General features: G+C 41.1%; 1 protein-coding gene across 1 annotated transcript in view; it reads left to right on the top strand.

Annotated features, from left to right (window-relative positions):
- Positions 1–14698, top strand: part of CNTNAP2 (contactin associated protein 2) — a 1109924-nt gene that overhangs the window by 962927 nt on the left and 132299 nt on the right. The window contains exon 13 of the mRNA XM_060781556.2: positions 7454–7654. Within this exon, the coding sequence (XP_060637539.2) occupies positions 7454–7654 (201 nt within the window). The remainder of the gene's footprint in view (positions 1–7453; positions 7655–14698) is intronic.

The raw sequence follows: 14698 nt of genomic DNA, 5'->3' as shown, positions 1-14698 counted from the left end.
CAAAGGGAAGAAGAAAGCAGCCATTTTAGGTTCAGTTAGAAAATTGGTGGTGAAGAAGAAGGAGCTAGAAGTCTGAAGGGAGAGATTTGAGAACTATTTTGGGTTATAAGAAAGTAACCTCTTTGACGAATAATAGTTATTAGGCCTCTATGGTGTTTAGAGGGTTGTGAAGGACGGGAGATTTTAAATTCCTCTTTGAATTTCTATGTGTGGAACTTTGTTCTAAAGAAACTTAAGATTAAAGTACCATCCTCTGTATTGAAGAAACGCCTGACAAGTTAATTGTAACTATTAAGCTTATTGACTGTTCAAAATAAACAACATTTTCCTGTTTAATCCAACTGAACTCAGGTGGCAAAGGCAAAATAAAGAAATACAGTGGAGGTTCTCCCACTGTTTGGCTTTGTGTGAGTGAAGGTGTGTGTGTGCTCTAATTCCCTCACAGCCTCACCTTGGGCCAAACCTTGTTGTTTGCCTTTTGTCCTCCATCTTGTGTGTGAGTGTGCCTGAGGCAGATTCTTCCCTCAGTCCTCCATTGTGTGTGATTATTGTGAGCTGATTCCTTAACAGCTGTGTTATCTGTTAACCCTCCTGTCTCCTCCACATTCTTTTCAGAGTCAATCCGTGGCCAATTCTCATGAGAATCGTTGCCTGTTTCCCTGACAACAGATCTACTCAAAACATTCCCATTGTCTCCAACAATACTTTCGCTTTCCCGCATAGGCTCAACCAGAAAATTCTCATTGTTATCCTCTGAGGCTTCACAGGCCGCAACACCCGGTTCACCCATGGAGCCTCATGTTGTCCATCAAACAATATATGGCAACTTCCAACGGGACTCCATGGGCAAACTGGTGTGGCAACACAGATATGAAGAGATAGGTAGTTTCCCGTTTTAGCCGAGATAAGCCCAGACTTGCTTGTCTCGTTAAATGGTCCACTTGAGGCTGAGAGATTGCTGACTGCAGAAACAGAAGCTCAGAATATTTACATTTTTTTAAATAATTTTTATTGGTAAATAACATAAAAAGCATAAACTTTGAACAAAGAAACATTAGACATACAAATATTTAAAATAACGTAAGCATTCCTGAGTTATTTTCTCTATTACAGCGAAAGTGGGGGAACATCATAAAGAAAAGTGTAGACCATAGAAAATAAAGAAGAGAGAGAGAGAAACACAACCATCTGACAGACAGACATATATATTTTCTTTTGTCACTTCCAGATCACTACCTGTGGTGTTAATTAACTCTTTTTCTACAAATTCCTACTAAAAATCTCACAGTTCTTGTGGGTTTTGGTTTTTTTTGGCTATATGGCCATGTTCTAGAGGCATTTCTCCTATAGGAGAAATGCCTCTAGAACATGGCCATATAGCCCGAAAAAAACCCACAAGAACTGAGTGATTCCAGCCATGAAAGCCTTCGACAATACATTCCTACTAAAAATGTCACCTTGCGTGTGTCTATAAGCATAACCGAGCCAATTCTCTATACTATTTTTACAATCATTTGTATTTGTTCTTTTTCAAGAAATTTAATAAAGCTACTCCAGTCCGTTCTGTTTGTTCTTGATCTATTTTGAACAAGTTTTTGGGTTCATAACATCCATCACTTTCTCAATCCAGTTTCCTATTGTTGCTATTTCTAGTGTTCGCGCTATGCATATTCTAGCTGCTGTTGTGAGATAAAATAAAATTTTGTCCTCATTTTTGCTCAATTGGAAATTTGTGATGCCCAGTAAAAAATATTCCGGTTTGAACTCAAACTTTAAGTGCAAGATTTCTTCTATTTTTTTTTTGTATATTTCAAACCACAACTTGAAACACTATGGTACCATTTAAAACACTTCCAGGATCTCCCAGGATAGAAAGTTGAAAGTTTGGTGGTGACTTAGTTCCTTTATTACATTTTCATCATGTTGTTTAATCACTGGCTTCTCATTGATGATCCTTAGAGTTTCTTCAGAAAACTGTGCTGATATAAATTTCTTTATTTGACTCTTTGATATACTCCAGAAAATTTCCCCAGTCCGTTCTGGGTGGTTTCGTCGTGTTTTGTGATATTTTTTGAGTCAGAATATCCATATTCATAATATCCCATACTTTTAACAACCATTGTTCTATCGTGGGGATATCTCCTGATCTCCAAATTCTAGCTAATACTATTCTCGCAGCAGCAGTAGCAAGATGGTGGATGCCACGGTCTGCTGATGCTCCTCAGCAGCCGATCTGCCGACAGCCCTAGGTAAAGCCTTTGCTCCCCCAACCTTGCAGCGAGAAGCAAGTTTGAGCGTCCGACTGGCTTGGCACAGCTGGAAAACCAACACACTATGCACCGTGTGCCACACAAGCTGGTCACGCAGGGCACGGCAAGGACGCCCGGCGCAGAGCCAGGAGAGGACACTGGCCACTATCTAGAACACATTGTTTCTATCTGTGTTCAATTCACATTATATTGTTGGAGTCTATTGCCTCGTAGTTGTTTATGATGTCTGCAACACTATGGATTTCCCTTAACATTAATTCACTATTTTCAAGCATGTTTTTGTTTGTTTATTTGTTTTGTTTTGTTTCGAATGGGCAGGAGTTTGGTACATATAGCAACGCTCATTCAGATCCTTTGCCAAGTTCAGTTCTGGCCTACTTTACTCACAGCTCACAGCCAATAATAAAAAATGCCCATTACATACAATGACCTATTAAGCAGTATTATTACCACATCAAAATTGAATTCAGGTAAGTGCTTTGTGATATAATAAATTTTGACAGGTCACAAATCATCTAGCTACATGAAAATGGGAGATCAAAAAAGCATGCAGTATAAATTGCATGACCTCCCCAACCCTTATCTAAAATTAGTCAAAATTAATCCCAGATCAACAGGGGCAAGGTAACAGTGGCAATCCTGTGCCACTGGGCCTTGCGAATGCCATCCAGCCACTGAACTGACTCAGGAACACACAGTACAGCCACTATCAGTCTCCAAGCCAGCTTGTTGACTGACTATGTGGACCATCGTGATGTTGATCTGGAGTACTCAATTCCAGATCAGCATTACCATTTGTGGTTCACGTAGATAGACCCTTATACTGTAATAAAATACATTTAGTCATTTCATTTTGTAAAAGTAGTTTTAGTTTTAGTTTCTTTCTCATAAATAGGACATCATGTCATGAGAAATATACTCAGCATTAGGAGCTAGTATACAGGAGACCAACCATCCCACAGCAAAAAGAAAATTGAACAGCACAAGGAATGAATGCATCCAGTAGTCATCCCATAGTTCTCTAATTCAAGATCTACCAAAACTATATAGAACAAAGAAAGCTGAAGATCTACAAAAAGATTGGTCTGATGGCTTAAAATTAATTGCAAACCTCTCTTTCCGTAAGCAAAAGCAATTTTAATAGAGATTACAGAAGTCAAAATAGAATTAATCATCTGTTCAGACAAGTCATTTCTCTTGATGCTCTGCTGTACAAAGGCTATCCTCTCACAAAATCATGATCTGGAGATTTAACTCCAATCTATTGCTCAATTATTTGTTTAGAGGGAACTTTTTAAAAAAAAATGAAGTTTTTTACCCAGTACCTACAAGGGTTGAATGAAAAGTAATGCCTCCACCTTCGCTATTGGGTTTGGATGGAAATATTTTCTAATAAATCAAATTCAGAAATAATCCTTAGAATGTTCTCTTTAATTACCACTATTCACTTTTCCACATAATCACCAGACAATTGGATACATTTCTGCAAACGATGAACAAGTCATGGAAGAAGTTGATACTCGGTTTCTGCAACCAGCGGCTCACAGTTCTCTCAACATCTCCATCAGAAGCATATTGATGTCCCTGCGGATCTTCTTTCATTATCAGGAACAGATGGAAGCCAGACGGTGCTAAATCTGGACTGTATGGAGGATGTTGTACAGTTGTGAGATCCAATCTCTGAAATTTCAAGTCTGTGTGCTTTTTTTATTCAGGCATCAGCTTCCTGGGTACCCATCATGCACAGATCTCCCAATAGCCAAGCAAACCAATAATGTGACCCACACATTCTTGTGAAATGCCGATTATGCTTGAAATTTCTCTATGAGTGATACGACAATCATCCTGAATCAATCTGTCAACCTTTTGCTTGTGAAACTCAGTGGTTGTTATCATAGGACGTACAACTCTTTGTCATGCAAGTCAGATGTTCCCACCTCAACATCTTTAAACTTTCTCACCCAACGACGCACGGTACTCACATCAACACAATCACCATAAACAGCTTGCATTCTCTGATGAAACCTTATGCTGTCAAGAAATCAATGACTGCACGTTGCTTAAGTCGCATAGACTGACCGTCTGTGCAGGGTTCCATACTTTGCACTTTAACAACACAACCATTCAATGCTAAGGCTTCCTGCCAAAATGGAACTATAGAGGAGAGTCTACTGAACAAGCCAGTACCTGCCGCATACCAATACTGCTATCTGTTGAGGAGTTATAAAGGTGGAGGCATTACTTTTCATTCAACACTCATAGATACTTAGAAGTTTTATTGTAGGATACTTTGAAATTAATTCTGACAAGTCATTTCATACAAGAAGATGGGAGGACAAAAAAGCAAATTGAAGTCCAGCATCAGTTTTTTCAAGCAGACAGACATACATGCACCCAGATAACCAGGTAGTTTTAAATACAGTAGTAAGAAAGCTGAACTAACACAACTTGAATATGCAGTATAACAAAGCCTTATACTACAAATTTGGAAACAAGCAACCCAAACTATTTTTGTTTTTGTCTTTTATTGTAGATATGGTCTGTGCTGGTACAGCTGTACCAGGAGCTCCTACTTCATTTTCTTTCTATTGAGTGTTTGCATGTATTCCAAGGTTCCATGCATTTTGCAATAAGGTGGTTTTCCTTGCTCTGCAATTATAGGGCCAATGACCCGCCAATCATGATTATGTTCTTTAGTTCCACCCCTTTCCCCAGGGCTCTGGGAGGGAAAAGAAAGACTTCAGACAGTCTTTCAGTTTTGGAAGCCCAGTTACAGGACTTGAGCTTTCCCCACCTGTAGAGAAGCTTTGTTTCTCACAACATCCGGGGTAAACATCCGGGGGAAACAGCCCTAAAGCTTCTAAGGAAAACAGTTTTACAGCACAACCCTTGTTGGGGTTAAAGATACAGGTCCACACCATTCGTGGAGAAAATCCAAAAGGACTCCAGCTGGAAAATCTACAAAGCCTGGACTGGAAGGTCTACTCTGGACCCAAGAAGAAGTTTGGAGCCAGGAGTAGGACCCACACCAGCAAAGTTAGAAAACAGATTGCCCAGGAGGGGTCAAAAAGGGTTTTCCTTGTTAAAGAAAGAAATAGTTCTCCAAGCAAGGTGCCTGTCCTTTGTAGACAAGTTAAGAAGCATTTGTTTAATTTGATGAAAATCCAAGAAGTATTTGATTGTTTGTTGAAGACTTAAGCAATAATAAAGGACTTTGTTAAACCTTTCAAGCTTCTAAAGCTTCTGTATAGGAAAATCCTTAGGGCCTCTCAGCCGAGCACCCCGGCTTCCCGCTGGGCACAAAGAGCACGTCCTGTTCAAAAGCCAACTGCTATAGGCCCAGCGCATGACAGCACATGGTCCATGGGCTAATTAATAAACAGATCTATTTTAAAAAAATAAAAGAGGATGCCAAGATTTTCTCCTCTTTATCATCAAATTAATCAATTTCTTCAAAAGAGATTATTTTAAGTACACTTTATTCTCAGTCATAGATTAGCAATGCATATGCAATACAGAAAAATGAATGTCCCAGTATTCAGATAATTGACTGAGTAGAATAGCTATCCTGCTTAATGTCTGAAGAAAATTAATTTTGGTGGTAATTGTATTAATACTGCAACACTATTCTATGACCCAAGAAACCTTTAAAACATGGATGCAAATATATTGTCAAAGGCTTTCATGGCCGGAATCACTGGGTTGTAGGTTTTTTTGGGCTATATGGCCATGGTCTAGAACAGTGGTTCTCAACCTGTGGGTCACCAGATGTTTTGGCCTTCAACTCCCAGAAATCCTAACAGCTGGTAAACTGGCTGGGATTTCTGGGAGTTAAAGGCCAAAACACCTGGGGACCCACAGGTTGAGAACCACTGGTCTAGAGGCATTCTCTCCTGACGTTTCGCCTGCATCTATGGCAAGCATCCTCAGAGGTAGTGAATAGGCCTGGGTAACAACGGAAAAATTTGTTTCTAAAATCGATTCGTTTTTTGGGTTTTTTTGCGTTTCGATATTTAAAAGAATTCCGAAATTTTCCTTAAAAAAAGTTTGATATTTACGAAATTTCGTAAATGGTAAAAAAAATTACAAAACAATAACAAAACAATAACGAATCGATTCGTTAATGGCGGCCGCGATCGCGCAATACGCTAAAAAAACTTCTGAAGCTTCCCTCTCCCTCTGTTGTTGACTGTTGGTGTGATATTATAATTTTTTTTCACTAATTAAACAAAAAACAACTATAAAACTTGCCCCAGACATGTGGAAATAATAACGAAATGACCTCAAACCAATAACGAAACGAATACATAACGAAATACGAAGCATTTACAAAATGAATTGAAAAATTCATTTCGTTTGTAAGTTGCTCCAGAATGGTTCGTTATCGCTTCGTTAACAAAAAAAATAACAAATTTTTAACGAATTATGAATTAACGAAACGAAACCGCCCAGCCCTAGTAGTGAGGTCTGTTGGAACTAGGAAAAAGGATTTATATATCTTTGGAATGACCTGGGTGAGACAAAGGACACTTGTTTGCTGGAGCTAGGTGTGAATGTTTCAACTAACCGCCTTGATTAGCATACAATGCCCTGACTGTTCCTGGAGCAAACTTTTGTTGAGAGGTGATTAGATGTCCTTGTTTGTTTCCTCTCTGTTGTTGTGCTGTTGCAATTTTAGAGTCTTTTAATACTGGTAGCCAGATTTTGTTCATTTCCATGGTTTCCTCCTTTCTGTTGAAATTGTACACATGCTTGTGGATTTCAATGGCTTCTCTGTGTAGTCTGACATTGTGGTTGTGAGAGTGGTCCAGCATTTCTGTGTTCTCAAATAATATGCTGTGTCCAGGTTGGTTCATCAGGTGCTCTGCTATGGCTGACTTCTCTGGTTGAAGTAGTCTACAGTGCCTTTCATGTTCCTTGGTTTGTGTTTGGGCAATGCTGCGCTTGGTGGTCCCTATGTAGACTTGTCCACAGCTGCATGGTACACGGTAGACTCCTGCAGAAGTGAGAGGATCCCTCTTGTCCTTTGCTGAATGTAGCATTTGTTGGATTTTCTTGGTGGGTCTGTAGATAGTTTGTATGTTATGTTTCCTCATCAGCTTCCCTATGCGGTCAGTGCTTCCCTTGATGTATGAATGCAAATATCTTTCCTCTTGCTTTATCGTTCTCTTTTTTGATTCCAGAGGACAAAGTATGGACTACTGTGCATCATGATCTGCAAGAGAGATCTTCAGTGGTAAGCAACCGACCAGATAAGCATGCTTTGATACAGCTGAATTACAGTGCCAATGCAGATCAGATCGCTGCAATCACAGGGAGTGCTGAATATTGTGAGCAGTTCATCTCCTACTCCTGTAAGCTGTCAAAGCTTCTCAATACACCAGGTAAGTTCAAAACGGTATGTCCTTGATGTACTTAATCAGCTTTCTGTGCCTACTTAGCTAAGCAATGTGAAGTCATTCTGTGTTTCTCAAGAATTGACTAAAACCCAAATGCATCTATTGACTAAAACCGAAATGCATCACACAATGGAGGTAGATCATAATTGTATCAGGATAAAAGTGCCTCTGGTTGGAGCTTACTGTATGACATCAACACTGTTCAACACTGTGTGTGACATCAACACCCCATGGTGTTGCATGGGAGCAGAGGCGGCCCTAGGTAATTTTCAACGGTAAGCAAACAGTATTTTGGCGCCCCCCCCCCCCAACCAATCATTGATATATATTTTCTGTTTGTCGTGGGAGTTCTGTGTGCCATATTTGGTTCAATTCCATCATTGGTGGAGTTCAGAATGCTCTTTGATTGTAGGTGAACTATACATCCCAGTAACTACACTTGCCACATTTGCTCCCTTGCCTGGCCCGCTTTGGGTCCGGAGGCATGCCTAAAGACCCCGGCGTGTGCACCAAAAGTCACCTCTTCTTCTGACTTTCTCCTCAGCCATTGGGACTGAGAGAGAGAGAGAGGGAGACAGAGGTGGAGATGCCCACCTTTCCTGAAGGTAGGCACAAAAACAAAGGAGGGACCGGAGGTGGGAAATACCTCCAGCCGGAGGGGCTCCGCCCCTTGGCCCACCCGTGGATTGGGGAGAGGAGAGGAGGCGGGTGGAGCGCTGGGGGATCGGGAAAGGGAGCCGGTCATGGGGAAGGGATCAAACGCGGAGAACGATTTAGCGCCGGCTCTGCTCGTGCAGCCAGTGGCCGGGTGGAGCAGGAACGAGAGGGGCTAGGCGAGGCTCAAAGGCCCCACCCCTTTGGGAAGAGGATCACCCAGCAGCGAGGCAAGGAAGCCGAGGCTCCCCCCGGACTACTAAGGCTGTTGTGAGCTGAGGGGGTGCTCCTCAAGTGGCAGTTGAGGGGCATTTATAGAGGCGCCTCTGTGCCCCTGGCAAAATAAGTGTTCTGCGACCGCTTACTTCGCGTAATGGACGAGCCGCCCCTGCATGGGAGAGTGTTTTAAAAGGTATTCTTTTTCTTAACACACACAAATCTGTTCATGACCTCATTTTCTGCTTCTGTCATGCTATGACTTCCCGTGCAAAAGTTTAATTACACTTTTATGCAGACTCTGGGTAGTCAATGGGCATACTTTAGATGTGGCTTAGGTGGCCCTTGCTAACCAGTGATCAAGGAAAAGGCTGACATTTCAACTTGGCACGAGACATTTAAAGGCAAGACACAATGGCTGCTTGCATGGGTGTGGTGGAAGAGACAGCAGAAAGTGAGCTTCCTCTTGAGGTAAACCTCTCCAGTTCCAGAGAGGCATTTTAGAAGCATTTGTTGAGCTAAGATTTGGGGTAAGGCTATTTGTTTATATGAGTTGGTTGGAAGTTTGCTTCCTTGCTTCTTGGCAAGGGGTTGGATTGGCTGACCAACTTCCAACTCTATGATTCTATAATTCTATTAATGTACTGGAAATTGGGTTTGCACATGAACAAGCATAATTTATACATTGCTTAGAAATCCTTTGTCCAGCTATATATTTGTCAGGTTTTACAATGTATTGTAATGTAATATAGCTGAGTCATGCACTGCTAATGGGCTTCTATTGGAAATGCTGAGTCATGCATTAACTGTATATAGAACTTCATTTGGGGAATGTGTTCTGGCCTAGTCCAGGTGATTGTGAATGATGCAATCTGGGTTTGAGTTGAGTCAGTGAGTTGGGAACCAATTGGTGATTGCTATGTGTAAATGAATTGTATATAAGGAAGTCATGTACAGTGTATATTTCTCCTTGTGCTGTGATGTTGTTCGTCGAAGGCTATATGTAATTAAAAGAACCTGTCTGCTAAGACAAGCTATAACTGTATGCTGTGGTACGTTTGTAATATCATCTAGACTGGGGGAAAGACAATGGTAAAACTGACAATGGCCGGGCATGTGCTCAAGCGTCTGTAAAAGGTTCCAGCGTAGCTGCAGGCTGTGGGAGCAGTTGACTGAAAATACTGTGCAGGAAGAAGCTACTGGAAAGCGCTAAAGTTGTGCAACTGATCTGCTGCTGAATTGTGAAGTTAATCTCAACAATATTCTTAATAAAAATGCTCTTATCCCAACTTTCATTGAACCAGAGGACCCTCGCCTACAATTAAGAAGAAGATTCCAGTTTTGAATTAATGCATCACCAGCTGGGAACTGCAGACTAACAACATCCAGAGAGCCATATAATTCCTTGTATTGTCAAAGGATTTCATGGCTGGAATCATTGGGTTGTTGTAGGTTTTTTTGGGCTATATGGCCATGTTCTAGAGGCATTCTCTCCTGACGTTTCACCTGCATCTGTGGCAAGCATCATCAGAGGTAGTGAGGTCTGTTGGAACTAGGAAAATTGGTTTATATGTCTGTGGAAAGACCAGGGTGGGACAAAAGACTCTTGTCTGCTGGAGCTAGGTGTGAATGTTTCAACTGTCCACCTTGATAAGCATTTGATAGCCTGGCACTGCCTGGAGCAATCTTTTGTTGAGAGGTGATTAGATGTCCCTGATTGTTTTCCCTCTGCTGTTTTGCTGTTTTAATTTTAGAGTTTTTTAATACTGGTAGCCAGATTTTGTTCATCTTCATGGTTTCCTCCTTTCTGTTGAAATTTTCCACATGCTTGTGGATTTCAATGGCTTCTCTGTGTAGTCTGACATGGTGGTTGTGAGAGTGGTCCAGCATTTATGTGTTCTCAAATAATATGCTGTGTCCAGGTTGGTTCATCAGGTGCTCTGCTATGGCTGACTTCTCTGGTTGAAGTAGTCTGCAGTGCCGTTCATGTTCCTTGATTCGTTTTTGGGCGCTGCGTTTGGTGGTCCCTATGTAGACTTGTCCACAGCTGCATGGTATACAGTAGACTCCTGCAGAAGTGAGGGGATCCCTCTTGTCCTTTGCTGAACGTAGCATTTGTTGGATTTTCTTGGTGGGTCTGTAGTTTGTATGTTATGTTTCCTCATCAGCTTCCCTATGCGGTCAGTGGTTCCCTTGATGTATGGCAAGAACACTTTTCCTCTGGGTGGGTTTTTGTCTTGACTCTCGTAGCTTGTTCTCAGTCTTGCAGCTCTTCTGATGTCTGAGGTGGAGTATCCATTGGTCTACAACAACCCATATAATTCCTATCTCTGGCTCGATGCATTGCGTGTCTTGCTATCTTCTCTCTTGAAATTATCAGATGTAAAGTTACCAAATGATCTAAGTAATCTAAGTGATTAAATGTGTGCAAAATTATTATTCAAGAAACACAAGAAAGATTGCTGAAGAGAACGTACTGCTCTGCCATCATGATCGCCATAACAGTTTCCAGCTTGATTCATGAGTAAAGCGTTTCCAACAGACATAGATCACATACATGCTGTCATCTTCCAGTTTGGATTTCCAGTTTGTGTACATAGTGTATAAACATGTTGTGGAAGAGATATCCAGCCCATAACAAAATGTTCTGTGCCTATCTCTGTTTTTCTTCTTCAACACTTTATCCATATACAGTTGTCTATTTTCTATTTTCATTCGGAAGCACAAAACTATCTCTCCACTTACCATTGTAAGTGCATAAAAATGAATTCCATTTTGGGAAAATGGAAAGAAAATGACATTTGAACAGTGAAAGCACTTCAAAATGAATGAATGAAACAATGGCTGTAGAAATATCAGCACAGGATTTGCAGAGTGGCCAAAAAAATCAAGTTTTCCTCTTATCTTCTTAGTGCAAGTTTGTACATTGGTTGTCTTTCCCTCCTCATTTTTGCACTTCTCTCCAAAATGCATTTTTATATTCAATCTAGGATCTCATCACATGGATGAGGTCCAGCACCATGATTTGCCAGCCTCTACGATGAAACATGGCTTCAGTAGACCATTAGCAAGGCAATTCTGGTGTCCCAGCTGCTAGTTGATGTTTCCCCATCCCATGTAGGGAAACATCACCTCTGCTGTTGTTTCTTGGTACTGTTGCATCTGTTGGGGTTCAGCCTGTGTGTGAACCTGAACCTGAACCTGATTCTCTGATTGTATTCCCTGATGCCAATGTAGATGTGAATTCTGAGGCCAATTTAGATGATGATGGTTTGAGTAGTGAAAAGCCTACAGCCTTGGAAAGTGAAAGTCAAAATTCCCATGAGAATATGCATTCCAAGCCGAGCGGAGAAGTTTCACTCCCTTTTCCTCCCAGCCTTAGTTCTCCAGAGAATCTGACACCTGGTCTGCCTAATGAGGATAGGCGGGGGCAGATTTGGCAGAGCCAGGGAGAAGCACAAAGTTTACGTAGGTCAGACAGATTGAGAGAAATGCAAACAAAAACGTCAGGCGTGTCTCATAATAGATTTCTCGGCCTTAAGTATGCCTGGCCTGAATGCAGCTTCAGACCAGGCATCGTTCCAGATTCATGTGCCAGCTTTTGCAGGTCTCCTGATTCAAGTGGCCTTGTTCCTCGGAGGTTTTCTAGTTTTTCCAAGTACGGTTAGTGGATTGCTAACAGGTTCCAGGATTCAGCAGTTTTGCTGTGGGTTTTATGATCTTGTTTATGGACATTTCTTGTTGCTGATTTTTACTGTGACTTTTTACCTTTGCATTTTTCCTCTATTTTGTATTCATCTTTCATCAATAAAAAAGGATTGTTTTCCTGAAGTCAATTGTGGTGGATGGTTGTCTGGGGGTCCAGTTTCCTGCTCTGGGTTGCAACAGCATCAAAGCCTTGTTGTCCCACCATGCTGCCGCACCAGTTCGCCCATGGAACCCTACCAGAAGTTGCCCTATGTTGTTTGATGGGCAGCATGGGGCTCCATAGGTGAACTGGGGCTGAAGTGTTCTAGAACGCTTCAATTGCCCCATATGATGAGGCCCTTAGGTGCATGAAAGTGCAAGCCAGCTTTTAGAGCTTAACTGTGCTTCCAAGAGACTTCATGGAGCATATATTTTTAAATTCTTGCACTCCCGAAATACAACCATGCACAACTGATTTCAGGAGCAGGAATGACTAAACCAGTTGATGGCTGGTAAACTGCTCAGCATTACTGTTTATTTATTTATTTATAAGCCAGGGTATATTGAAACAGATTCTGGAATTAATTGCAAGCAAGCAATTGTCTATGTTGATATCAGAAAATCACATTTAAAAACTGGACCATTTTTTTATTCCAATCCCTTTTTTAAGTTTTAACTTAAGAAAAGTAGAGAAAATGGGATTGAACCATGGCCTCTTATTGAATATCAGTTGTCTGAGTGAATGTCATGAAGTACAAGTAAGCAGGTGACAGATGAAAGAGATGACAGCTTTCTATGTTTTCTAAATGGCAGATACAAAGTTATTCATGAGAATGTGTAAATGTGCAAATGCAGCATGCCTTGTTGTCATTAAGTAGTATGTGCTTTGTCTCATTCAAAACACCTATGTGCAGGCTCAGATGCTTATGCTTTCAGGCACCTGGTTGTGTGTAGAATATTAATATGGGAAGAATATGGGTGAACTGGGTTGTTGTAGCTTTTTCGGGCTATATGGCCATGTTCTAGAAGCATTCTTTCCTGACATTTATCCTGCATCTATGGCAGGCATCCTCAGAGGTTGTGAGGTTTCTTCAGAGGCTGTCAAATCTCACAACCTCTGAGGATGCCTGCCATAGATGCAGGTGAAATGTCAGGATAGAATGCTTCTGGGAACATGGCCATGTAGCGCAAAAAACCTACACCAACTCAGTTATTCTGACCATGAAAGCCTTTGACAATATGGGAGTGCTGTCGCGTCTGGGGGCTATTATTCTCAATAAAGGAGGGATGGACATGGCATCTTTCCCTCAGGGGATTGCTTCTTGCCCTCCTATAGGAAACTGAAACTTTCAAGAACCTAAAACGCTGTAAATAACTCAAAATAAGTTTTATTTATCACAAAGTCATTTCTTTAAAGCAATGAGGTGGAAAACTTCAGAGGGGTGAGGGAAAATATACGTTACAGTCTTAATTAGTCCTGGGTCCATGGGGTTTGAAGCTGAGAAGCCTCACCAAGTTTCCTCTTTCCTCAATGGCTGTGAATGCCGGAGCAAACCACAACCCCAGTTCAGATGGCCTATGTTTTGAAGACTCAGGATCTTCCTTTGGTGCCAAAAGAACCGGTTTGAAGGCGCTTGAGACTTCCAACATCGTTCAGGTTGGTCTGAACATGTCTCAAGGGTAAAAAACTTCAGAACTGGTGCTAAGAGGTAACTTTAATCAGGGTCTTTAGAGTCAAGTCTCTTACTCACGTCCATATGGTAGGAACTCTGATGGCAGAATGAGAAAGAAAAGGAAGCTCTCCCATCCTGCAGGAAAGGGTGGAGCCAAACAGTACTGATTGACAGCTATAAGTAACCAATCCATACAACTATACATAAGCAGGGTAAAAGGGGCAGGATTAAGCATGATACAACAGTTTAAATCTTGCAACTAACAGTTCTATACATAGGTGGCGCCACTTGTGCCGTCACAATGAGTATATATATATATATATATATATATATATATATATATATATATTCTGTCTTGATATTCTGGGATATAGGGCTGTGTGGAACGGCTCAACAGCTCAACACTGACAGCTCAACAGAGGTGGTGATAATCTGGGCCTCGCTAGGGACATCTAATATAATCAGTCTGGTTGCCAGTGGCACATAATTGATGTACAGTACAAAGTACTAATCTTTTTAAACACTTTCTCACTTGCTGAAAAAAAAATGATAAATTAAAATTTCCATTGTCTAGTTCTGTAAGGATTTTTTTTCCCTTGTAAGGCAGCAGCATTCCCAAATGTTGCTACTAGCTCCAGATCGGTTAATAATTTCAAATAACATTCTGCTTCATAAAATACAAACTTCTTAACATCTGTCTTCATTACACACAGGCAGCACTAGAAAATCAGATCATCATACAGTAGAATGGAGAAACCACCATACCTAAATTGGGTTAATTTTCAAATTATGACCCTGC

Source organism: Anolis sagrei, chromosome 6 (assembly GCF_037176765.1).
Source record: "Anolis sagrei isolate rAnoSag1 chromosome 6, rAnoSag1.mat, whole genome shotgun sequence".
Taxonomy (NCBI): domain Eukaryota; kingdom Metazoa; phylum Chordata; class Lepidosauria; order Squamata; family Dactyloidae; genus Anolis; species Anolis sagrei.
This window is presented reverse-complemented; position numbering and strand designations above follow the sequence as displayed.